The sequence below is a fragment of the Littorina saxatilis genome, linkage group LG17, assembly GCF_037325665.1.
Source record: "Littorina saxatilis isolate snail1 linkage group LG17, US_GU_Lsax_2.0, whole genome shotgun sequence".
NCBI classification, from domain to species: domain Eukaryota; kingdom Metazoa; phylum Mollusca; class Gastropoda; order Littorinimorpha; family Littorinidae; genus Littorina; species Littorina saxatilis.
This window is the reverse complement of record NC_090261.1, coordinates 31,880,505-31,904,725: the sequence shown is the minus strand read 5'-3', so window position 1 is coordinate 31,904,725 and position 24,221 is coordinate 31,880,505. Positions and strand designations below refer to the sequence as shown.

Here is a 24,221-nt window from a genome sequence, read left to right as displayed (position 1 = left end):
AATTAAGAATAATCAATTTCACTCTTCTGCAATCCATTCTGAACTGTATTTCTGTCCACATGACTTTGCATACTACAAAGCTAAGTTTGACTTAGTTTGCAATGACTGGTTTGAATCCAACCAGTCACCCGGGTTCTCAAAACATTACCCACAGTCACAGTATCATATGGTCCCAACAACCATGGAACTACATAACTAAAATTTCAATCAAATTTAAATGACCCCGGAAAAAAAATACAGACACACTTAAAGCTTCAAATATACTTACCGCAAATGTACATCCCATTGGTTTGTATTTGCAATCAACTGGATGCACCGAGCAAACATCTCTGTGGCTCTGAATCTGCAAGCAGAACAATGGGACTAAATGAAACAGAGCAGACATCTCTGTGGCTCTGAATCTACACAGACCGATACGCATCATAAAGAGAACGCCATTCACAAAAAGAGAGTTTGTTTGTTTGTTTATTTGTTGCTTAACGTCCAGCCGACTACGCAGAGCCATATCAGGACGAGGAAGGGGGGATGAAGGGGGCCACTTGTCAAGCGATTCCTGTTTACAAATGCACTAACCCATTACTTGTGTCCCAGCAGGCTTTAGTAAAACTAAATTAATACCTACTGGAAGATTACCAGTTTCCAGTATGTTAAAATAGGCTTAACCTATCTACTGCTGGACTTACATCAGAACACTAACAGATTAAACTATACATGAATCGCGAGACAAGCGGCAAGAGAAGAGATTTTTGGAAAAAATACAGGTGAATGAGCAAGAAGGCAGAAAAAAGAAAAGAATTCATGAAGAAAAAGAGAGCATGACAGGAAAGAGGAACCAAAAATCTACCTAACAGCAAACTAGAAAGCTCCTGCGGTTCCAAAAACAGGAGGGGCCTTTAATTTCATAACCGCAGTGCCCCACTGCGGGACAAACAAAAAGAGAGCATGACAACAGCAACAAGACTACATATATATGTCATATCAAATATTAGATACAAACATATTTTTCCTTTTCTTTTACAACATGGGTTTTGAACATCACATACATTAAAGGCACAGTGCGCCTCCCGTAAACCATCACAGATACTGTCAGGCTTTTACACACAGTACAAACACCCTTCCATTTGAACGCTCACCAAACGGGAACATCCTAGGTGCCCTACGTAAAGAGCGAGCAATTTTCAAAGAATTAATTTTGCGGATTGTCTCAGAGACAATCAGACTGTGGTGTGTATTGGCGCTAGACCTAACTTTTAAAATCTAAATAATAAATTGACAGCTTGTTACACAAACATTCTTAAATCATAAAAGAATTCTTTTTTGATCAAGACAAGATCAGTACAATTTGAAGTTTTGAAAGTTTGAAAAAAGAAACACCCGGAAGCAGGGTCACGCAAGGTCATGGTTCTCGTAGCAGATGACGGTTTATGCCTATCGCCAGTTCCTCTCAACAGTCAAAAGCCACCGCGAGAGTTCTTGTGAACCACAGCCGTTTGTTTCGTGCATAGTCAGAGGTACATAATAACATGCTATTGCAGATAAGCTCACAGCGAGTCGCATTCAAATTACTAACTGACGGCTGCATTGTGAAAAAGGGAAACTGGATCACACGGGTTCACAATGGCTCAGGGGTTAGATAAACCACGCAAAAATAAATTCTTTTAAAATTGCTCACTCTTTACGGAGGGCACCTAGGATGTTCTCAAGCGGTGAGTGTTTAAATGAAAGGGTGTTTGTACTGTGTGTAAAAGCCTGACAGTATCTGTGATGGTTTACGGGAGGCTTACTGTGCCTTTAACATAGAGCAAAGGATACTGAATAACATGCCTTGCAGATCAGATAAATCTCTACTCTTAGCCCTACTCTGAATCTTGCTTGAGGGTTATGTCTTTACCACTATGCTTCTTCTTCTTCTGAAACTCCCACAATTTTTAAGTGTATGACCAGTTTTACCCTGCCATTTAGGCAGCCGTACACTGCTTTTGTGGGAAACCACTATAATAATAATAATGCACCCATCAGTAACAACGGATGGGTCTGAACATATATATGTATCCCTGACTCAAGCTCATTATCATGTACAGGGTCCCATCCCATCAGGCAAACTTTACAGTGCAATTGTACACACACATGCACTCTATTCCTGTGTTGCACAGAGTTCACTCTATGTCATGTGGTCAGTATTGCAGGTTAAACTGCAGGCTACCATTCAAATGTTATGCATACTTTCAATGATCTGTCTGTTCTGTCAAAACTGAAAGGAAAATATGCTTACAGCAAGTTTTGTGTATAGGTTTTGTTGAAACCAAAAGTAACAAATTATTTATACAATGTTATTTGTACAGTGGAACACCCCTTTCAGGACCTAAACAAAATCTGAGAAAATCAAAGAGTCTGAAATTGGAGATAAACTTACAGAGGTTATAAACCGAAAATCTGAAAAAGCAAGGTCTTAAAATGAAGGAAGTCTTTAAACGGTGATTCCACTGTACAACTAAAACTGACCTCAACTGAAAATGATAAATTCATTGAAAATTGTCTCCCCTTAGTGTTGTTCCCAGACTTATTTAAATGTCCTGGCCACAAAAAGAAATAAACAAATAAATAAGTAAATAAAATAAATGAATAAATAAATGTTCAGACAAAAGAGCTCCTACATGTCAACACTGTCCCAATCGACAGTCCAGGGGTCACAACGATACGTCAAATCAAAAAAGCGTGCGTCAATGATCAGAGATGCAGGCCTGGGAACAACACGGGTTTCTTTCACTTTCAGTTTCACTTCAGTATGTCTGTAAATGTAAAGTTATACTCACATCTTTTCGTTTCAGTGATGCAATCGGGCAGCCAAAGGGACACTTCACAGTTTGTTCCGGACATAACTCGTTTTCATGTTTCTGTGAAAAAAGTAGGTGGAATTGATAGAACAATCTTCTGAATCTGATGCTTGCAATGTCAAACCAAAACCTTTAGAAATAGATACATTTCATCATTTATGCAAAACAAATCTAATAGCTAAAAAATAAACCTGGTTATAGGTTCTACGCCAATACATTAGTGTCCTCAACATTCCCCAAGGAAGGGAAAACTTAATAAATAACTCTGGGACCATTCCACACATGCTCACACAGTACCCGAATACAAATTGTAACAGGTGAAATCCCATCTACTTGATAGCATGTAATGCAATAACTAGTTGAAAGTTCAAGGCAGGAAAAACAAAAAATCATAAAATTTAAGGATAAGGTTAAGGTATCTTATAGTCCTGTGATGTTAACCTCCAGGACATTCGGGCTACTTTCACACTGGGGAAAGTGAGCTGCCATATAGTACGGCACGATCCAATTTTTTCCCTGTATGCATGTGTTCATGTTTGCAAGCCCTGCGACTTTGGGATCTTAATTGTTCGCATGCGTGCACACAGGGGTGTTTGGCCATCGAGGAGAGTCTGTACAAAGTTGACCCTGGGACTTAAGTCCCTTGCCAAATGTGGGAGTTGAACCCACGCCGATAGCAACAACTGGTTTCAAAGCCAGCGCCGCTACCAACTGAGTAATCTCCCCGCCCCGTTTTCTGTGAAAAACACTGACCATGACGTACACACACATGCATGCACCTACACACACACACTCACACACAGAATTTACCTGCATGTCATTGTGGCAAACTTCTTCTTTGCACAGTGAACAGCGCACAGGTCTGAAGGGACACTTCCCCACATGGTCTTTCAATTTTTTTCGCACAAGTTTTTCCTTGCAACCTCTCCCAGAGTGTTCACAGTTAACAGGTTCATATTCACAGTCATCCAAATGGTTCTGCACAAAAAAAAAATGGAGATCACTTAAAGTGACAATTTTAACAGTGCTGCAATTTATTCTTTGCAAACCAATTTTGGTAGAAAAAATATATACAACAGGGCCATTTTTCATGAGAATTTTAAAATTACAATGTACTCATCGTCTATCCCCACAGAACCAGTGGCAAAGGAGATCTGAATGTAACTAACAAGAAAATCATAGTAGAAGCTTTCTTTCTTTCTTTATTTGGTGTTTAACGTCGTCATAGTAGAAGCGCTGAAGAAACTGAGTATTCATATCACAGATATTGCATTCACATTTCAAGTCTGTTCCTCTAAGTTACTCACTCAAAGTTCAGAAATAGCATTTTTTCCTTTTTAAATGCCTCAAAAACTGATTATTGTTTTTGAAAAATTTGAAATCCAGGCTGCTTCTTCATTACCAATGCTAGTTTCCTTAACATAACAGATCTGTCTGCAACAAGCACTGAATTTTTACTGTTTCAAAATGAGATACATGATACGGAGAAAGTGCCAGGGCACATTTGGAATTCCCCATTTTTCTTATCATCATCATGATCAGCCCCCCAAATAACTGTCGCATCATCTTCAGAGTTGCATCATTTTCAGATAATCATAATTTGCAGTCGTATTGTTCAGGCATGGGAATTCCAAAATAGAAAAAACTCTGAAAATAGGTCGAGGTCCAGGGGCCACTTAGGCCCCGGCGGGGTACAGGGGCAGAGCCCCGTAGAAAAGAAGGGACCGAAAGAAAACGGATTTTTTTTTATTTTAGACCAATATTTTGATAGTCCTCGTGTATGCTAATAATGGATAGAGAGACAGTAGTATAATTTAGTTTACCTTTTTTTTTTTGCGGCGGACAATTTTTTTTATTTTCGCTGAAAGGTAATTTCCTTTTCGCGGAAATCCGCGATTTTGCGGACAATTCCCATGCCTGCTTGTTAGAAGTGCATGCAATCAAGATATATGTAACTTAACTTACCTTAAAATCTTTTAGTTTTATCTGGAACTGACATCCTTCATCTTTATTCTTACAAAAAACAAGAACACTTTTCATTTCACGCTGGATACTCCTATCAGGAAATACCTGAAAGCAAAAACAAATAATAACATGACAGGTTACACAATAAAACAAAAAAGATAAAAGCCCTTATAACTTAATCATCAAAATAGAAACTCCTAGCTGTCCTTAAAAACAAAAGAAACAAAATAAGAAATTAAGTAGAAGTGCAATGCCAAGGCACTGCATACCCCCAGCGAAAGACAAATCCGCTTTCTCTCTCTCTCTCTCTCTCTCTCAAACACACACACACCCCCAGCCACACACGCACGCACACACACTCACTCTCTCACACAAACTTCATACACACAAAACACACTCATACGCACATATAGACAGACGGACATACACACCTTTACAAACAAACACACATCCACTCTCTCTCTCATACACACACACATGCATGCACGCACACATATCTCTCTCTCACACACACACACTCATTGACTCACACCCATCTCATACATGTATACAAAACACTCATACGCACATAGACAGGCGGACACACACACACATACTCTCTCGCTAACTCACATGCACTCACTCACACAAACTTCATACACACAAAACACACACTCATACGCACATATAGACAGACGAACACACACACCTTTACAAACAACCACACATTCACACAAACACACACAACCATACACAAACTCACGAACACACTCATGCACATACACACACTCTCTCTCTTACAGACACACACACATACATACGCACGCACGCACACACACAGACTCACACAAATCTCATACACACAAAACACACTCATACACACATAGACAGACGGACACACACACCTTCACAAACAAACACACATACACACACAAAAACTCATGCACACACACACACTCTCTCTCTCCCTCCCACACACACACACACACACACACACAGTAACACTAACACATGTGCACAAAATGAACACACACACACCGAGCGAGAGAGAAAGACTGCAGGGAGGCATGACGTCATGATGCATTAATTGACGTCAAAGACTTTCGACCTTGACGTAATCTTCTTACGCGAGCTTTATCCATAGACTTGGAAACTACGAAATTTCTACCCGGCCAAAGCGGCCTTGGGCGGCGTTTGCTAAAACAATGGGGGCGCCTATTGCACCCACCGTATTTTAGTATGATCCCAATTTTTGGTGAAGTTCCTACTCCAACTGTAGCACTTACTCGGTCACTAAGAATCCTTCTTTATCATGTGTTATTGGGAAGAACATTTCGATTACAGTATAGCGTTCATGGGATACCTCCAGCTTCGCTGGGACAAATATGAACAAGTCGCGCAAGGCGAAATTACTACATTTAGTCAAGCTGTCGAACTCACGGGATGAAATTGAACACACTGTATTTATTCACTAAGACAGTACAGCTTCGTCAATCCCCGCGTGAAGGAAATCGCTCACCTTCCACGTGCAAAACGTAGTGATATTGACACGCCAGATTAGCGCGGTAGTGTATTGTGCTAAGCAGGAAAGCGCGCTTTTCTGTATTCTTGTTAACTTTCTGAGCATGTTTTGAATACAACCTATCATATCTATATGTTTTTGGAATCAGGAAATGATCACGAATAAGATGACATCATTTTTGGATCGATTTTTTACATTTTAATCCTAAGACTAATTATTCTACTTTCGTTAATTGTGATCACATTTTAAGAGTAAACATGACATATGTATATATTTTTAGATTCAGAATGTGATGAAGAATACGATGCAATCAATTTTAAATCTGTTTGCGAAAAATCGATTTTAATAACAACTTTAATGAGCAAACTCATTAATCAAATTTTAATCCTCCAAGCAGAAATGCAATACCAAAGTCCGGGCTTCGTCGAAGATTACTTGACCAAAATTTCAACCAATTTGGTTGAAAAATGAGAGCGTGACAGTGCCGCCTCAACTTTCACGAAAAGCCGGATATGACGTCATCAAAGACATTTATCAAAAAAATGAAAAAAACGTCTGGGGATATCATACCCAGGAACTCTCATGTAAAATTTCATAAAGATCGATCCAGTAGTTTACTCTGAATCGCTCTACACACACACACACACACACACACACCACCACGACCCTCGTCTCGATTCCCCCCTCTACGTTAAATCATTTAGTAAAAACTTGACTAAATGTAAAAATGCAACATGAAAAATAGCAACAAGTCTCATAAAATCATTATTCAGCTTCAGTGTGCTGGCATACAAGTCTGAGACAGGAGAGATGCATTTCTCTCTTGCTATGTCTGTAATGCGGGTCCGTATGTCTGTGTTAAGTGGTTAGGTAGGGGTTTGAATTATGAATCTGTGTGCCTGAAACAAACATTACACCAGTGACAAGACACCTTAAATCACGTAATCCCTGTTTACGCTGTGACACAAACTTACATTTGTCTTAGTAACATCATCGCAGTCAGCCTCTCCAACCGGACATCGTTTAGCTAGGGCGCCATCTAACCACACATCTACACACCTACACACAAAAAGAAGCAGCACAATGATTAGACTGAAAACACACACATACATGTGTATACACTCAAGTTTGACATTATTTGGAGATGCTGTTGCTTGTGCCTAATTTCACTGAATAGCCATTATACCACAAAAAAAACCCCAGTTCAATTCTACAAACTCGTTAGAGTCAACTTTAATCATAACTGACTGTTAAACTTATTACAAGAAAACATTACTAATCAATACTATCTGACTAGCATTTTCACTACTTTAAGATGATTAGGAGGCTATTTGACATGAAAAGATCTGGACTTGTGATTTGAGACTTTGTTAATAAAGATCTGTATCTCGATTTTGCATCATTCACTTACCTATTACAGAGTCTATGTCCGCATTGAGTCTGTCGTGAGTCCCTTAACGTCCTTTTGCAAACGGGACAATTAAAGCGAGCCCGGTCAGCATCATGCACAAAATCTGGATCCAGCTCCCCTAAGGAAAGATGGCTGTCAGGTCCACTAAGGCTTGTCCCTGGGCTTCCCAGTGACGGAAAGTTGGCTAGGTTCTCAGCCATATGGGTTATCCCACGTCGCTAGTGAACGTTGTTTAATGTCAGATCGTAAGCTTAGGCTCGCCAGCTTGAATCTGTAATAAAACAAACACCCAGTCAAAAATCAAATATCTATATATATATATATACGACTTGTGTCTGTGTGTGTGTGTGTGTGTGTGTCCGCGATGCACGCCCAAGGTTCTCGATGGGTCTGTTTCAAATTTGGTGCCCATATTCAGGTACACCCCGGACACAACCTGCTCGGAGAAACAGAATCCGTTAGTCGCCTCTTACGACATGCTGGGGAGCATCGGGTAAATTCTTTCTCGTCCCAAACAATATGGGACTCCCCCTAGCCCGCGGGGGGTAGGAGATTTTTGTGACATGTTAACTGTGGGTATATATATATCTGAATCAAATTTATGTCCGATTGTGAGGGGAACAAGGGGAACTAACTTGTTTTTTTTAACTCTGCAGAATTCATTGCATACCTTTTCAAAAATCTTTCATTGCTGTGACGAGCATTATGGCCGGAAACACTTGAGTGATGTTCATAACTTAATAGTGTAAAAATGTTGGCAAATCAAACCTTGCTTGCTGTCAGTAATCAATACAACTTCCAACTTGTTGAATTTCATATTTGGGCAACTCCCAAAAGGTGCCCAAGAGGACATTATAATTTTCATTTTGGGTTTCTCGATATTTCTTTTGTATTTTTGTTATGTTAAATGAACTGTTCACATTTTTCATTTAAAAGACTGCTGCAGGTTGTCGACATAATGAAAAATAAGTTTTTGATGTGTTGCTTGTAAAACTGTTTCCCGTGACACCCATTTTCAGTGCTAGAAATTAGTTCATTTAAAATTAAAAACCAAGATTAACAAGAGGCGAAGCCTTCAAGGCTCACGTAAGAAATCGACAAACAGTAACACAAACTCAATCACTCCGTCACACATACACACACACACACAGTAAGCATTGGTGACACTGTGCAAGAAAGAGAGACACTAGATCTAGATCTGTCTCAGTCTGCATGTAGCCTACTTACAGACACGACTGCCAAATAGTCTCGGCCCGCTCAAAATAACAATGACCGAGACATTCCTTCGCGTGACGTCTAACCCTCTTACGCCATAATGTGACGTCTTCAAATGACGAAATGTTAAAGTTTCTACCACAGACATACACACGCACGCACGCACATACGCACATACGCACGCACGCACAGACAGACAAAGTTACGATCGCATAGGCTACACTTCGTGAGCCAAAAAACGTTTATATAAGCATTTGATCATTTTGATGGACTATTTTCATTCATAGCCAAATTAAGTGCTGAAAGATCATGTTCCTTGAAAATTGTTATGCAACAATGCATTCCACAAAAAAATAACAATTTCTTCTTGATCAAACTTTTGAATATCCCACTTTGTTCAAATTAACATATATTTCTGCAAAAGATACAAAGGCTTGAGTGAACTTTGAAATCAAAATTGGCTAAACATCTGTTTTTTTGTGACAAACCAATGTATTTAAGTCAAACATCACAAGAAACAGAAAGTCTCTAGGCTGGTCACACAGCTTGCTGCTGTGCCGACTGGTCACTGGTCACCGACTGGTATAACTATAAGCCCAGATTATCACCTCAGCGTGTCTCAGTTTGAGGTCGAGTGGCTCCCGCCATCCCTCCTGATTCTAGCGACTACCCTCTAGATAACGACTACTTAACTTCAGCGTCTCTCCCCTAGTCCTGGAGTACCTTTCTTAAATATATAAAGAGAGATCTTATATACCTCTAGGCGTATCCTCACCCTAGGCTCTAAAGCAGAGCACGTTCGACTCGTTACCATTTAAAGTGACCCCACTGTGCAGAGGAGAGAGGTGAGGCTTCCGCTTAATGCCCCTTTTTGTGGCTGTGGTTTCCCCCTCCCTTTAGTCCCCTGCACTACTCTAGTTATCAAGAAACTGCCTCCTGTTTGGAGGCATAAGGTCAGAGACGGCGGTCTCTCTCCCATCACTTATTACTACAGTAAAACCTGCACCTAGCGGACCCTTATTTCGGCGGACACCTTAGCATAATGGACTATTCAAGTGAGGACGGATGTATTTTACACTCAAAAACACCTTAAAAGAGCGAACACCTCAAAGGCGCGGACACCCTTTTTTGGTCCCGATTGGGTTCGTTACTTGTCAACAACGGACAAACCCTTGAAGCAGACAGCTTTTAGCAGACGCTGGTCCGCAATCTTGGTTCTGCAAATACAATCTCGCTGGCGATGTGAACGCCCGAGAAGCTTATTTTGTAAGCCAATGACAGCACTTGAAAGAAGTTGATTTTTGTATGGTGCACGCTCATTGGTCAATGCCGTGAACTCAAAAACAAAAACACGGGTTTCTACTTTCTGTACTGTGATGCATCTTCGTCTCATCCTTCGTCTTCGTCTCATCATGTCAAAACGAAAATTTTTGACTTTAGAAGAGAGAGTCGATGTCATAAAGAAATTGGACAAGGGGCTGTCCGTTCAAAAAGTTGATGATGAGCTGAATTGCGGAAAAACTCAAATTTCCAACATAAAAGCTGATCGAACACAAATTCTCAGTCAGTGGGAATCCGGTGCCAGATCGACGGCAACATGTGGTAAGAGAAGAAAAACAACCTATGATGAGTTGAACGAAGAACTCTTCGAGTGGTTTTCAACAGCTCGATCAAAGAATCTTCCCGTGAATGGCCCATTGCTTCAGGTCGTAAGAAACCGATTGCACCTCTCTCTCTCACTCGCTCATTCTCTCTCTCTGACTTTTTCCGCAAACCCCAGTGATAAACTTACTGATTGTGGTTTTGTACATACATGTTGCAGACTATCTTTGAACTTTTTCTGTTCGTCACTTACTGCATGACTAATGCACAGTTTGGAATTTTTATTAACAATTGTTTTTCTGAACATCAAGTTTTGGTTTTCATTTTTATATTTAGTCAAGTTTTGACTAAATATTTTAACATCGAGGGGGAATCGAAACGAGGGTATGGTGTATGTGTGTCTGTGTGTGTGTGTGTGTAGAGCGATTCAGACTAAACTACTGGACCGATCTTTATGAAATTTGACATGAGAGTTCCTGGGTATGAAATCCCCGAACGTTTTTTTCATTTTTTTGATAAATGTCTTTGATGACGTCATATCCGGCTTTTCGTGAAAGTTGAGGCGGCACTGTCACGCCCTCATTTTTCAACCAAATTGGTTGAAATTTTGGTCAAGTAATCTTCGACGAAGCCCGGGGTTCGGTATTGCATTTCAGCTTGGTGGCTTAAAAATTAATTAATGACTTTGGTAATTAAAAATCTGAAAATTGTAAAAAAAAATAAAAATTTATAAAACGATCCAAATTTACGTTTATCTTATTCTCCATCATTTGCTGATTCCAAAAACATATAAATATGTTATATTCGGATTAAAAACAAGCTCTGAAAATTAAATATATAAAAATTATTATCAAAATTTATTTTTCGAAATCAATTTAAAAACACTTTCATCTTATTCCTTGTCGGTTCCTGATTCCAAAAACATATAGATATGATATGTTTGGATTAAAAACACGCTCAGAAAGTTAAAACGAAGAGAGGTACAGAAAAGCGTGCTATGCAGCATAGCGTAACCACTACCCCGCTCTTCTTGTCAATTTCACTGCCTATGCCGTGAGCGGTGGACTGACGATGCTACGAGTATACGGTCTTGCTGCGTTGCATTGCGTTCAGTTTCATTCTGTGAGTTCGACAGCTACTTGACTAAATATTGTATTTTCGCCTTACGCGACTTGTTATTACATGTAATGAAAGAAAATGAAAGAACTAAATATGCATAGACACTCTATTTACATTCATATATATAAACATGCACACATACATGTAAAACTACATGTACCACAAACAAACAATCATGTAATTCATTTGGCTGTTGGGGTTTTTTTTCCAAAAAAATGTTAGCGCATTCATATTCATAAGAAAGGACACCTTGCTACAAAAGACAGTGGCAAGGCTCCCCAAGAGCGTCCTTTGCTCGCAGGTTTTACTGTATGACATTCCTGCCTTTTTTAAGGCTTGGGGTTCAGCTGGTGACTTATGTCCCTCCCCCCACCCACCTACATATTCTTCTTTAATATGCTCCGGCGGAGCATGCACTAGCAGCAAAGCATCATAGTTTATGAATTACAAATCATATTACGGAGGCGCTAGTCGCCAAACTGTACATATTTCTTTACCACGGCCTTCGTGGCTTACATCTTAATCCTTTTTATTTTAAAGAAGTTTTGAGATTTATTGTTTGTGTTCTTACTTGCTCATCTATTTGCTTTCATTAGTGATCCTGAAAGGTTCTACCTTTTAACTCGTTTTGAATAAAAATCATTTTACAAACCCGTTATTCAGGATATAGAATACAGACTTATAATTCTTACTAAGAAACATCTCAACTACTTTTCATTTTAACGAATTCCACAGAGCATCATCATATCAACCTCACCCCCTGCCCTCCTCTTTTTATATTTAGTCAAGTTTTGACTAAATATTTTAACATCGAGGGGGAATCGAAACGAGGGTCGTGGTGTATGTGCGTGTGTGTGTGCGTGCGTGCGTGTGTGCGTGTGTGTGTGTGTGTGTGTGTGTAGAGCAATTCAGACTAAACTACTGGACCGATCTTCATGAAATTTGACATGAGAGTTCCTGGGTATGAAATCCCCGAACGTGTTTTTCATTTTTTTGATAAATGTCTTTGATGACGTCATATCCGGCTTTTCCTGAAAGTTGAGGCGGCACTGTCACGCCCTCATTTTTCAACCAAATTGGTTGAAATTTTGGTCAAGTAATCTTTGACGAAGCCCGGGGTTCGGTATTGCATTTCAGCTTGGTGGCTTAAAAATTAATTGATGACTTTGGTCATTAAAAATCGGAAAATTGTAAAAAAAAATAAAAATGTATAAAACGATCCAAATTTACGTTTATCTTATTCTCCATCATTTTCTGATTCCAAAAACATATAAATATGTTATATTCGGATTAAAAACAAGCTCTGAAAATTAAATATATAAAAATTATTATCAAAATTAAATTGTCCAAATCAATTTAAAAACACTTTCATCTTATTCCTTGTCGGTTCCTGATTCCAAAAACATATAGATATGATATGTTTGGATTAAAAACACGCTCAGAAAGTTAAAACAAAGAGAGGTACAGAAAAGCGTGCTATCCTTCTTAGCGCAACTGCTACCCCGCTCTTCTTGTCAATTTCACTGCCTTTGCCATGAGCGGTGGACTGACGATGCTGTGAGTATACGGTCTTGCTGAAAAATGGCAGCTACTTGACTAAATATTGTATTTTCGCCTTACGCGACTTGTTTATTTTTAAGTATTTATTTTTTATTATTATTTTTTTATTAAAAAAAAGTGGACAAACAATCAAGTCCTTAATGGCAAAAAAAACCCTTGGGACTTTTAATATCAATTTTACTACTACAGTTTAAGTAACACAAATCCTTTATCCACAAACATAGGGAGTGGAAGCAGCACCAAATTAAGCAATGTGAAGAAGCTTAATAAGAAAAAAAAAAATTTCTAATCATAAAAAGAAAAAAAGCATTTGTAAATGTTTCTTGTGACAATATCAGACAATTTCCAACCAGAAGTTCTATCCATCATGTGAGCAGCAGAACACTTCATTTATGAAGCCTTTTGGGTTTGATGGCCGGAAAAGTACAAGATGAAAAAGGAATATTAAAAAATAAGCGAACATGTTTTGGTGTAAGATTTTCAGACAGTTAATCATTTAAGAACTACAATGCTCACTGGTTTTTGCCTTGTACTTGGATTCTTTCCTTTGCAGTGGTCTATGACTTATTATGAGATATATATATGCTGTGTGGGTTTGAACAAGCAATTAATACATCTTAAAATAAATCAACATCTTCTCAAGTTTCGAAGCAATCCATCAATTCTTCACTAAAATACAGTGCTTTTTGTCAGGATACCCCTCAAAATGAACGCCAAAAACCTCTCATTTTCTACTGCTCATGCGCTCCACATCTTCATCAGTAGAAATGACATATCACAAGAGATACGCCAGATAGCAAAACAAAACAACCTGTTGTGGACAGATAACTGATTACGCTTTCTTCTCATATACATGTAAAAGTTGCAAGGCTGTGCATATCCCGAATTATTTTAATTTTCTTATTGGTACCCGACATTTTTGTCAGGTTGCTTTTGGGAGTACACTTCTTTCGGCGGTGGTCCAGAGATACCTTTAATACTAATAGACATCTTTGATACGAAAAGCGTGCCAGATAGCCAAGTAAAGGGCCTTTCAATGGCATATATTATATAAAGTTTGAAAGAAATGATATGAGAATGAATGTTTTTGATGGGGTACGAAAATGGGAGTATTGGTAATCTTGAACTTTAGTGTGTTAAATTCATGATACTACTATTACTAGCTCAGAATCCAGTGGCATTCTTGACTTATTTTTGATACAAGTCCCTGTAATCAAGCCAAAGAACAATTGTCATGAAATTAATTGACGGACTGAGCTCCGAACTTAAGCATAACTAATTTGGACGTTTGATCGATGAAAATGCTGCGAAAATGGCGTACGTTGTCAACCGAAGGACATCATTTACACGATAAGTGTTGTCTCCCCTGTCCGCTCATACGGATAATTCCTTCTTCGACGCATGTAAACGAAATGCATTTGTACAGTTCATCGGAGTTCATTCTGTGACTTCAAAGGGATCTAAAATGACTTCTTATGCTTACAAGTGCAGGTTCTGCAAATTTGGAGGCTTAAATGCCTCTGAATTCTGAGCTATGAATTTAACACACTAAAGTAAAAGATTACCAGCGTATTAATTATTTTGCTCAGTTTACATGATGAACATATGACAATGTTACCGATACGAAGACCAAGGTTAACCACAGGCGGAAGGTATCGTCCACTGGACTACTACTATCACAGAAAGACTACAAGGTACGTCACTCACCTTCGAGTCTTCTGTGTTCTTGGAGTCGCTTCCTGGGGAAAAATATTGTTCAAGACGGTTTGCCTCTTCCTACAGTCTGTGTAAGGTCAAATAAATACAGATGAATGATTGTTTGAACTGTATGTACCTTTAATTTTCAGCTTCCGTCCGTTGCAGGTTGTTTTTAACCATCATTTGGACGAATCTTCGTTTGCGAGCCGCTAATATCCACTTGGCGTCAAATCATGCATCCGCACCGAATATGCATACCAGCGCTCATTGGTCTAAAACATATGTAAATATTCTGCAGCAAAGGGAAGCTACCCACGGGAAAATAATCATCGAATATCCTGTTATTAACCAATGAGCGCTGGTATGCATATTCGGTGCGGATGCATGATTTGACGCCAAGTGGATATTAGCGGCTCGCAAACGAAGATTCGTCCAAATGATGGTTAAAAACAACCTGCAACGGACAGAAGCTGAAAATTAAAGGTACATACAGTTCAAACAATCATTCAACTGTATTTATTTCATCTTGAACACGCGGCCAGTATGGTAACTGACCTTGATACGGATCGATCCAAGGGGGGCAATCTCAGTCATCTCAAAGAGGGAAATCCAAACGCAATCCGCTTTGTTCGATTTTATGGGCTTGGACGATAGAGAAAAATAAGAAAAGCAAAAGCTGGAGTAAACCTGGACGAAATTGCTATCAAGAACGCAGAATTGATTTTTTCTGAGTTTTTTTTTTGCCGTAAGCGCCATGTTTATCGGAGCAGGAAACTCTTCCAGAGTGAGGCCCCTTTGTTGATGCATGTCAACATCAGATGTGCGAGACGCGAAATTGTGCCGCTTACGACAAAAAAAAACAACTCAGAAAAAATCAATTCTGCGTTCTTGATAGCAATTTCGTCCAGGTTTACTCCAGCTTTTGCTTTTCTTATTTTTCTCTATCGTCCAAGCCCATAAAATCGAACAAAGCGGATTGCGTTTGGATTTCCCTCTTTGAGATGACTGAGATTGCCCCCCTTGGATCGATCCGTATCAAGGTCAGTTACAGTGCTGGCCGCGTGTTCAAGATGTATTTATTTGACCTTACACAGACTGTAGGAAGAGGCAAACCGTCTGTTGAACAATATTTTTCCCCAGGAAGCGACTCCAAGAACACAGAAGACTCGAAGGTGAGTGACGTACCTTGTAGTCTTTCTGTGATAGTAGTAGTCCAGTGGACGATACCTTCCGCCTGTGGTCGAACTCGCAACCTCTCGCTTCCGAGCGCAAGTGCGTTACCACTCGGCCACCCACGTCAGTCTCTTCTGCCTGCGATTTTGATTCCAAATGGAGCCCAGGGGAAAACCAAATGTATGCGATAAGTACCTATCGGGAATTCCCAATAATAACATTACCTTTGTGTACTGACTGTAAGTGTGTTACTATTCGTTTGTTGAACTCATCGAAACATGTTATAAAAATTGTAACTCGTAGCTTTACTGTTTGAATAGACTATTTGTCAACGGTTCGTCGGTTGTTCATTTTTGGAATGCAATATCATTTAACCATTCACAAACCTTTCAGCACCCGTTCACTGGGTCACACACGCAGTTGCATCTCACACTTCGACCAGAATTTGGCTTACAAAGTATTCAGCACAGGAATAGTAATTCCTATGAACTATAGTCAAGATGATTAAATTAAACCAAAATTAAAACTGACGAAGAACGTCCTGACAGCACGAAAACTGTCTTCACCAACACGCGTTTTTTTTTTTTTTGACTTCCGGTCGTCTTTTTAGTGAGATTCGACAAAAGACCCAAAAGGGGTCTGACTAAAGACTACGCGACCGCACGCGACCTTGCACGGCCTCAAACCAAAGCATGTACATGTAATATTTTATATATATATATAGTATCTTCACAACATTAGTCTGACTTTATACCAAGTTTTAAGTCACAGAAATAAGAAATAAGGGAGTTATGATGTATTTTGCGACGACTGAGCTATCGAGCGAAAGTGAAAGCATCGTGGTTCAGCGTCCGACCATGCCGCGTTGATCTAAGAACGCAGGCTCAACCTCAAACTAAAGAATGTTCAAGTAATATTTCATATATCTAGTATCTTCACAAAATTATCATACTTTGTACCGAGTTTTAAGTCAGAGAAATAAAACATACGGAAGTTATGATGCATTTTTGAAGAGCTAGTGAGCGAAAGTGCAAGCATCGCGGGATACCTGCGTTCGACCATGTTCGCATTGTTTTTAGAATCGCAGGCACGACCATACACTAAAATATGGTTGTCGTGTTTTTCCTTTCGCCACTCTCAGTCGCAAAGGAGACACAACGAGTTGTGTAGGTTCTGTAGATTTATTAACAGCTGGAACAACGGTGACAATATCTCTCAGCACAGTGTAAGAAAGAACAAGTGCAAGACTGGTAAAGAACAACAATACGTGTGCGCAGCCCTACTTATATAGTTAATGGACATACGAGAATATTCGGGAAACATCGACACTAATCTGGTTAGATCTACACAGTTCCGTCTGTCCGATGAGCGTCTACGCTTACGTCATGAGTGACTGCGCACTACATCAAAGTAAGTTCCATAATGTTCTTTATCCTTCCATTCGATTCCAGTGGTATCTAGCGATCTCCACAACACCTCCCCACCTAAACTGATGCTACTCCTCAAGCATCAACAGCAAAGTCTCTCTGTGGGTTTGCGTGTTCTCTTTCTCTTTGACCGTCTTGGATTGTCTGGTCCATACTATAAAGGAGTACCTTTGGGTTTGGTCTGTCTCCGAGTTTGTGGCACAGTTTCCAAGATCTCCATGGGGTGATCTGTTACAAGTTCAGAAACAGTGTCCACTTCCTCACCAGGTTCATTGTCTTCCTCAGTGGTGTAGCGTGGCTGTGCGGCTGTTCCCAGTGTCGTCTCCATACTTGACCATGAGGAATGACCATGACGTTGAAGCAGCGAGTACCCAGAGACTTCTTGATGACTGCTGGTACCCATCGGGGTTGTTTGTCTCGGCGAGGTCCATGGTACAGAGCATACACAGGATCTCCGGCCTTGCCAGTACTGTCTGGTTACCTTGACGACAGCTTTCGAGCCTGGAGTCATCTGAGACTTGGATGCCTCCTTGGATTGCTTGCCCTGAGCGATGTGGGCTGGCGAGGGCAGCAGAGTGTCGATCCTTGTCCGTAACTGCCTGGAATTCAAGAGTTCACTCGGAGAGAAACCACAGGATGTCGGCGTTCTCCGGTACTGCATCAAGAACTCTTGAAGAGCACGCTTCGGTGGCAAAGAAGATTTTCTCAGTGCTTGTTTGAATGTCTGCACCAAACGTTCGGCGGCTCCATTGGTAGCAGGATGATATGGTGCCCCTGTCTGGTGCGTGATCCCCCGTTCCTTGCACCAGCTCTGAAATTCTTCAGAAGTGAAGGTCGGCGCGTTGTCAGTGACCAGCGTGTGAGGCAATCCAAAATGAGCAAAATCTTCTTCCAGCAGGTCTAGAGTGGCTCTAGAGGACGTGGATGACGTAGGATGAATGCATGGATACTTGGAGTAAGCATCCGTGATCACCAGCCAGTCTCTACCCATGAAGTTGATTGCATGGTCCAGGTGTAAGCGGCTCCACGGCTTTTCTGGTAGCATCCATGGGTGAACTGGAGGCTTGGGTGGCTTGTTCTGATGTTCACCGCACGAGTCACATCGTCGAGTAGCCATCTCAATAGCAGCATCAATACCGGGCCAGTAAACAGCAGTTCTTGCCAACTGTTTCATGCGTTCCATGCCGAAGTGTCCGAGATGCAGCAGATCAAGGATCTTGGACTGCAGGCTCTGCGGAATCACCACTCTCGATCCATGGACGAGGCATCCGTGGCAGATACTGAGAGAGTCCGACAACTTCCGGAACTTGTTGACATCTTCATTGATCTCAGCGTTCTTTGGTGGCCAGCCTTCACGGACGTAGCGCATCACAGTAGATATCACTGGATCTTTTCCTGACTCTTGACGGAGGATGTTGGCATCCACAGGCTGGACTTGAAGACTGAGAACCTTGATGGCACACACCATGTCCATGTCTTCACCACTTTCCTCCCTGTCGAAGTCGATGTCATCTCCGTATGGCAAGCGACTAAGGGCATCTGCATTGCCATGATCCGCTGATTTCCGGTACTCGATGGTGTAGTTAAACTGGTTCAGCCACAGGGCCCACCGAGCTAGTCTGTTAGCTGCGAGCAGTGGAGTCCCTTTCTTCGGTCCGAACAGTGATGTCAGCGGCTTATGATCTGTCACCAGTATGAACTGACGTCCGTAGAGATACTGGTAGAACTTCCGCAAGCCAAAGATGATGGCCAGGGCTTCCTTGTGGATTTGGCTGTAGTTCCTTTCTGCAGCCGTGAGAGTCTTGGACACGTTGGCGATTGGGCGCTCGCTTCCATCTGGATAGCGATGAAATAGGACTGCTCCAATTCCAACGTTGGACGCGTCACAAGCTAGTCCCAAAGTCTTGTTTGGATCGAAGTGTACCAGAACTTGATCCGAGGAAAGCACATTTTTCAACTGTTCAAATGCTGCCTGTTCCTCATCTCCCCACTTCCAGGGGTTCGCCTTCTTCGTCAGGCAGTAGAGGGGCTCTGCCATGCTGGCCAGGTTAGGGATGAACTTCCCGTAAAACTGAACTGAGCCCAAGAAAGACTTCAAGCTTGAGACGTCCGTAGGGGCTGGCATTTTCAAAACTGCCTCGACCTTCGATCCTTTGGAGATCCCTTCGGCCGATAAGGTATGTCCAAGGTATTCCACACTGGCTTGTGCGAACTTGCACTTTTCACGACGACATCTGAGTCCTTTGTCGTTCAGACGAGTGAGCAAACGTTCCAGGTTGCTCAGGTGGTCGTTGGCGTCCTTCCCGCTGACGAGTATATCATCTTGGAAGACGGCAACACCAGGTAGATCACAGGTCAGGTTTTCCATGATCTCTTGAAAGTAACCAGGTGCTGACTTTATCCCGAAAGGAAGTCGTTGCTGCAGGAGTACCCCACGGTGAGTGCTGAGGGCTAGCCTGCGTTGACTCTCTGGTGCCAGCTTGATCTGGTTGTAGGCATCAGCAAGATCGATCTTGGTGTATCCGAATCCACCTCCTAGCTTCTGCATCAGTTCCTCTGGGAGTGGCATTGGATGACGGTGATCTTCAAGCTGATCATTGATGCCCACTGAGTAGTCACCACAGATCCGTAGCTTGGGCTTCATGTTGCCCGAGGTTTGTGCTTTACGAATTGGTACCACTGGCGTTCCGTATTCGTTGATCTGGACTGGCTTCCAGACTCCTTTGGCGATGCCTTCTTCGTAGCCTTTGGCGAGGTCATCACGAAGAGCGAAAGGTACCGGACGTGCCTTGTGAAAAACCGGCTTCGCATCAGACTTGAACTTCACGTCCAGTTCGAAGTCCTTGAGACATCCCAATTCTTGTTTGAAGAGATTTGGGAATTTATCAGACAGTCTGTGACAATCTCGTTGCAGGGCAGCATAAGGCGCGTTGGAGGTCGCTGGATGCGTAGGTTTTGCACCCTCACTCTTAGCGTGACTCTCTATGCTCCTCAGTCCTAGAGCATTGTCCACAGAAATTCCCAGAGTCTGGATTGCGTTGCGTCCTGGCAGATTCAGATGAGGGATCTTGGTGACGATGTACGGAATTGAGCTTTGCTTACCAGTCACTGGATCCTTGGTTTGGCCCATGAAAGTTCCCAGCACGGGCAGGTCGTGCTTGCTGGCAGACTCGTAACGATGTGTGACGTCATCCAGCTTCGGTTTTCCTAGTTGTCTCCAGACTGGAAGAGAAACAAAATTTCCCGTAGTTGCGGTGTCCAGTTCCATGGTGAACTGTCGGTCCTGGATTGTTATGGGTACATCCAACCTAGGAGTATCTTGGGGAACTTCACCGATGATCGCGTTGACAAGCTCTGCTTTCGTGACTCTCTTCACGGAAGCCTGGGAATGTCGTTCCCGATTCTGATGTTGCTTTTTTCTACAGACAGCTTCCAAATGTCCTGTGACGTCACAGTATCGACATTTGGCTTCTTTGTAGGGGCAGTCTGTTGCTTTGTGGCCCTTTCCACATCGGTAGCACTTCCTGTCTGTGAAATTAGACTGCTTGTGGTTCTTTCGTGGACCCGTAGTCTTGTTCTGGTGGACCTTGTTGACTGGCATGGTCTTGGAACCGTAGACAGTTTCCTTGGCAACCTTCGCTGCGTCTTCAGTCTCAATCGCGACTTGGACAGCACGTGCGAAATCCAGCTCTGTGTCCTTGATCTTGAATAGAGCCTTTAAGACAGCCTCATTGTTGACAGAACATATGAATCTCTGTCTCAGAGCTTCGTCTTGTGGGTTTTTGATCGAAGGAAAGTCACAGGTAGCGGCGTCTTGGCATATGCGCGCTGCTAACTCCTGGAGAGTTTCGCCTGGCTTCCGTTTCATGTCACTCCAGAACTTGAAACGTTCCCGCACTAAGAAGAGTTTCGGGTCGAACTGTTCTTTCATGAATTTGACAATTTCGTCCATTGTCAAACTGTTGATGTCCTTGGGCGGATTTTGCTGAGTAGCCAGATTTGCCAGTTGTTTGTAGACCGTAGCAGTCTGATTCGTCAAGAAAACTTGAGCCTTGCGCTGCTCCGGCACGGAGTTGGCGACCACAAACGTGCAAAATCTTGACCAGTAGTCAGGCCACAGTTCCGATGTTGCATCAAACGCAACAAAAGATGGGATTGCAGCTGCCTGTGTAGTAATGGGAAAACGTAGATTCGAAGCACTCGGATCGTCGTAGCTTTCCTCCCTGGCAGGAGCTGCGGCACCACTGAACGCTTTCATCATCATCTCCATCTGGTGCATTTGTTGCTCCATATCTTCTTTGTGCTGGCGTTGCTGTTGCTCCAACTGCTCCCTTAGAAGCGTTATCAGCTGCTCTGTTTCCGTCATTTTGCAGTAATAAGTCACTCCGAATAGACAAGGGAAAATCCTGTCGGCGACGCCAGTTGTCGTGTTTTTCCTTTCGCCACTCTCAGTCGCAAAGGAGACACAACGAGTTGTGTAGGTTCTGTAGATTTATTAACAGCTGGAACAACGGTGACAATATCTCTCAGCACAGTGTAAGAAAGAACAAGTGCAAGACTGGCAAAGAACAACAATACCTGTGCGCAGCCCTACTTATATAAACTCAGAGGCAAAAGAAACGCAAATGCTGCAGTGAAGATGGCTTACCCATGAACTTTAATGTCGAATTAATTATTTTGGGTTAACAATAACAAGGAAACGAATTGACCGATACAAAAACCATACGGACAAGTGTATTGGGATGAGAGCATGACGTGCCATGTTCCACTGAACACTGTTTGAAGACTGTTGAAAGTCAAAAGCGTGTTGCTCCTCCCTGGGCGTTGATGACTGTGGCGCACCTCCGGTACATGGAGAGGACGAGGTGATTAATTTGCTGCTGAGGGACCTGAGCCCACACCTGGGTCACGGCAGCACGCAGTTCTGCTGCTGTGCGGGGTCTCCGGGCAAGGGCATTAATCCTTCTTTGCATGATGTCCCAAAAGTGTTCGATTGGGTTGAGATCCGGAGATCGAGCAGGATGAGGCAGAATGTTCACGCTGTTGTGACGCAACCTGTCCTGGGTAGCACGTGCAGTATGGGGACGGGCATTGTCTTGCTGGAACAGGCAGTTCTGGTACCTCTGGACAAATGGAACCACATAGGGACGCAGGACTTGATTGATGTAGCGGTCTGCATTGACACCATTCCCACGACCTTGGCCGACGTTCTGAAAGACGACAGGTCCCACTCGCTAATTGACACCAATGGCGCCCCATATCATGACGCTGGCACCTCCCCATCGATCATGCTGCAGGATGTTATTGTTAGCAAACCGCTGTCCAGGTCTTCGCCAGATCCGGACACGCCCATCGCCAGGTTCCAGGCAAAAGCGCTTCTCGTCCGAAAAAAAGAACCCTCCGCCAGTCCCGATGGCGCCAGTGGGCATGCTGCTGGGCCCAGGCTAGACGATCCAGGCGATGCTGAGCTGTCAAGACAGGACGTCGAGCAGGACGCCGATTTACCAGGTTCTGCCAACCAAGGCGTCAGCGTAGAGTTCTGGCACTGACGGGTTGTCCATGCACCCCAAATGTGTTTCGGGCTGTGTTGGCGGCAGTTTCGAATGCATCTCGCTGGTGTTGATGGACAAGATGGCGATCTTGTCGGGCTGTTGTTACCCGGGGTCTGCCACGTCCTGGTAAGTCTCCGGGACTGTTATTGGCATGAAAACGTTGCTGCAGGCGATAAACCGTGGTGACATTTACTCCAAATGCCCTAGCAACTTGCTGAACTGATTGTCTGGCATCAAGTCTCCCGATCGCCTGTTGGCGCTGATCTGGTGATAGTCTCGGCATCGCGCCTGTGTCGCAGAAATGAATGTTGTAACAGTTTTGTGAGTATGGTACAGCTTGCCTGAACACTCTGAACACGAAAAGCTGCTTTTCCACATTGTGCATGTGCTGAAAGTGGTCCCCATGACGGTTTGGGATCCCCGTCAACAAGACCTCACGTGTGACCCAGATAACGGCAAACACGGTTCTGACAAGATAAGACCGCTAAAACAACACGTGCAGAACATGCTAGTGTCATTATTTTCTTTTTATTTCAAGTCCATAAAGGTTTAATTAACGCATCCTTTATTTGCGTTTCTTTTGCCTCAGAGTATAGTTAATGGACATACGAGAATATTCGGGAAACATCGACACTAATCTGGTTAGATCTACACAGTTCCGTCTGTCCGATGAGCGTCTACGCTTACGTCATGAGTCACTGCACACTTAATCAAAGTAGGCTAAGTTCCATAATGTTCTTTATCCTTCCATTCGATTCCAGTGGTATCTAGCGATCTCCACAACAATGGTTGTGTAATATTCTTTTATATCTAGTATCTTCACAACATCATCTGCCTTTACACCGACTGGTTTTAAGTCACAGAAATAAAAAAATGATAAGCCGGGGAATTATGATGTATTTTCGAAGAGCTAGCCAACGAAAGTGCAAGCCGAGGATTTCTGCCTCGGATTTAAAAAACAAAAACAATTAAAAAAAACTTCTTTTACACAATTATTCCAAATGTGGGGGGTTTACTTTATAACGCGACCAAAATTATTTTTAATAACAATTTTGAGCGGAAGGTCAGGCGGAAAATTCGATCAAGTCCGCATTGTTTTTAGAAGCGAACATGGTCGGACGCTGAACCACGATGCTTTCACTTGATAGCTCGTCGCAAAATACA

General features: G+C 42.2%; 2 protein-coding genes across 4 annotated transcripts in view; one reads left to right on the top strand and one right to left on the bottom strand.

Annotated features, from left to right (window-relative positions):
• LOC138953983 (TNF receptor-associated factor 3-like) overlaps nucleotides 1-24,221 on the bottom strand; it is a 56,889-nt gene that overhangs the window by 13,722 nt on the left and 18,946 nt on the right. For 2 of the 3 annotated variants that reach the window (XM_070326010.1, XM_070326011.1), the window contains exons 2-7: nucleotides 7,712-7,982; nucleotides 7,275-7,359; nucleotides 4,800-4,904; nucleotides 3,645-3,812; nucleotides 2,814-2,894; nucleotides 269-343 (exon numbers count right to left, since the gene is read on the bottom strand). In XM_070326010.1, coding sequence (XP_070182111.1) covers nucleotides 269-343; nucleotides 2,814-2,894; nucleotides 3,645-3,812; nucleotides 4,800-4,904; nucleotides 7,275-7,359; nucleotides 7,712-7,911 — 714 coding nt within the window. In that variant the 5' untranslated portion in view covers nucleotides 7,912-7,982. Of the gene's footprint in view, nucleotides 1-268; nucleotides 344-2,813; nucleotides 2,895-3,644; nucleotides 3,813-4,799; nucleotides 4,905-7,274; nucleotides 7,360-7,711; nucleotides 7,983-16,464; nucleotides 16,645-24,221 lie in introns of those variants that run through there. The other variant, XM_070326012.1, reaches the window with a different exon arrangement.
• Nucleotides 23,137-24,221, top strand: part of LOC138953256 (S-antigen protein-like) — a 5,143-nt gene continuing 4,058 nt past the window's right edge. Inside the window, exon 1 of the mRNA XM_070325056.1 lies at nucleotides 23,137-23,183. Within this exon, the coding sequence (XP_070181157.1) occupies nucleotides 23,137-23,183 (47 nt within the window). The remainder of the gene's footprint in view (nucleotides 23,184-24,221) is intronic.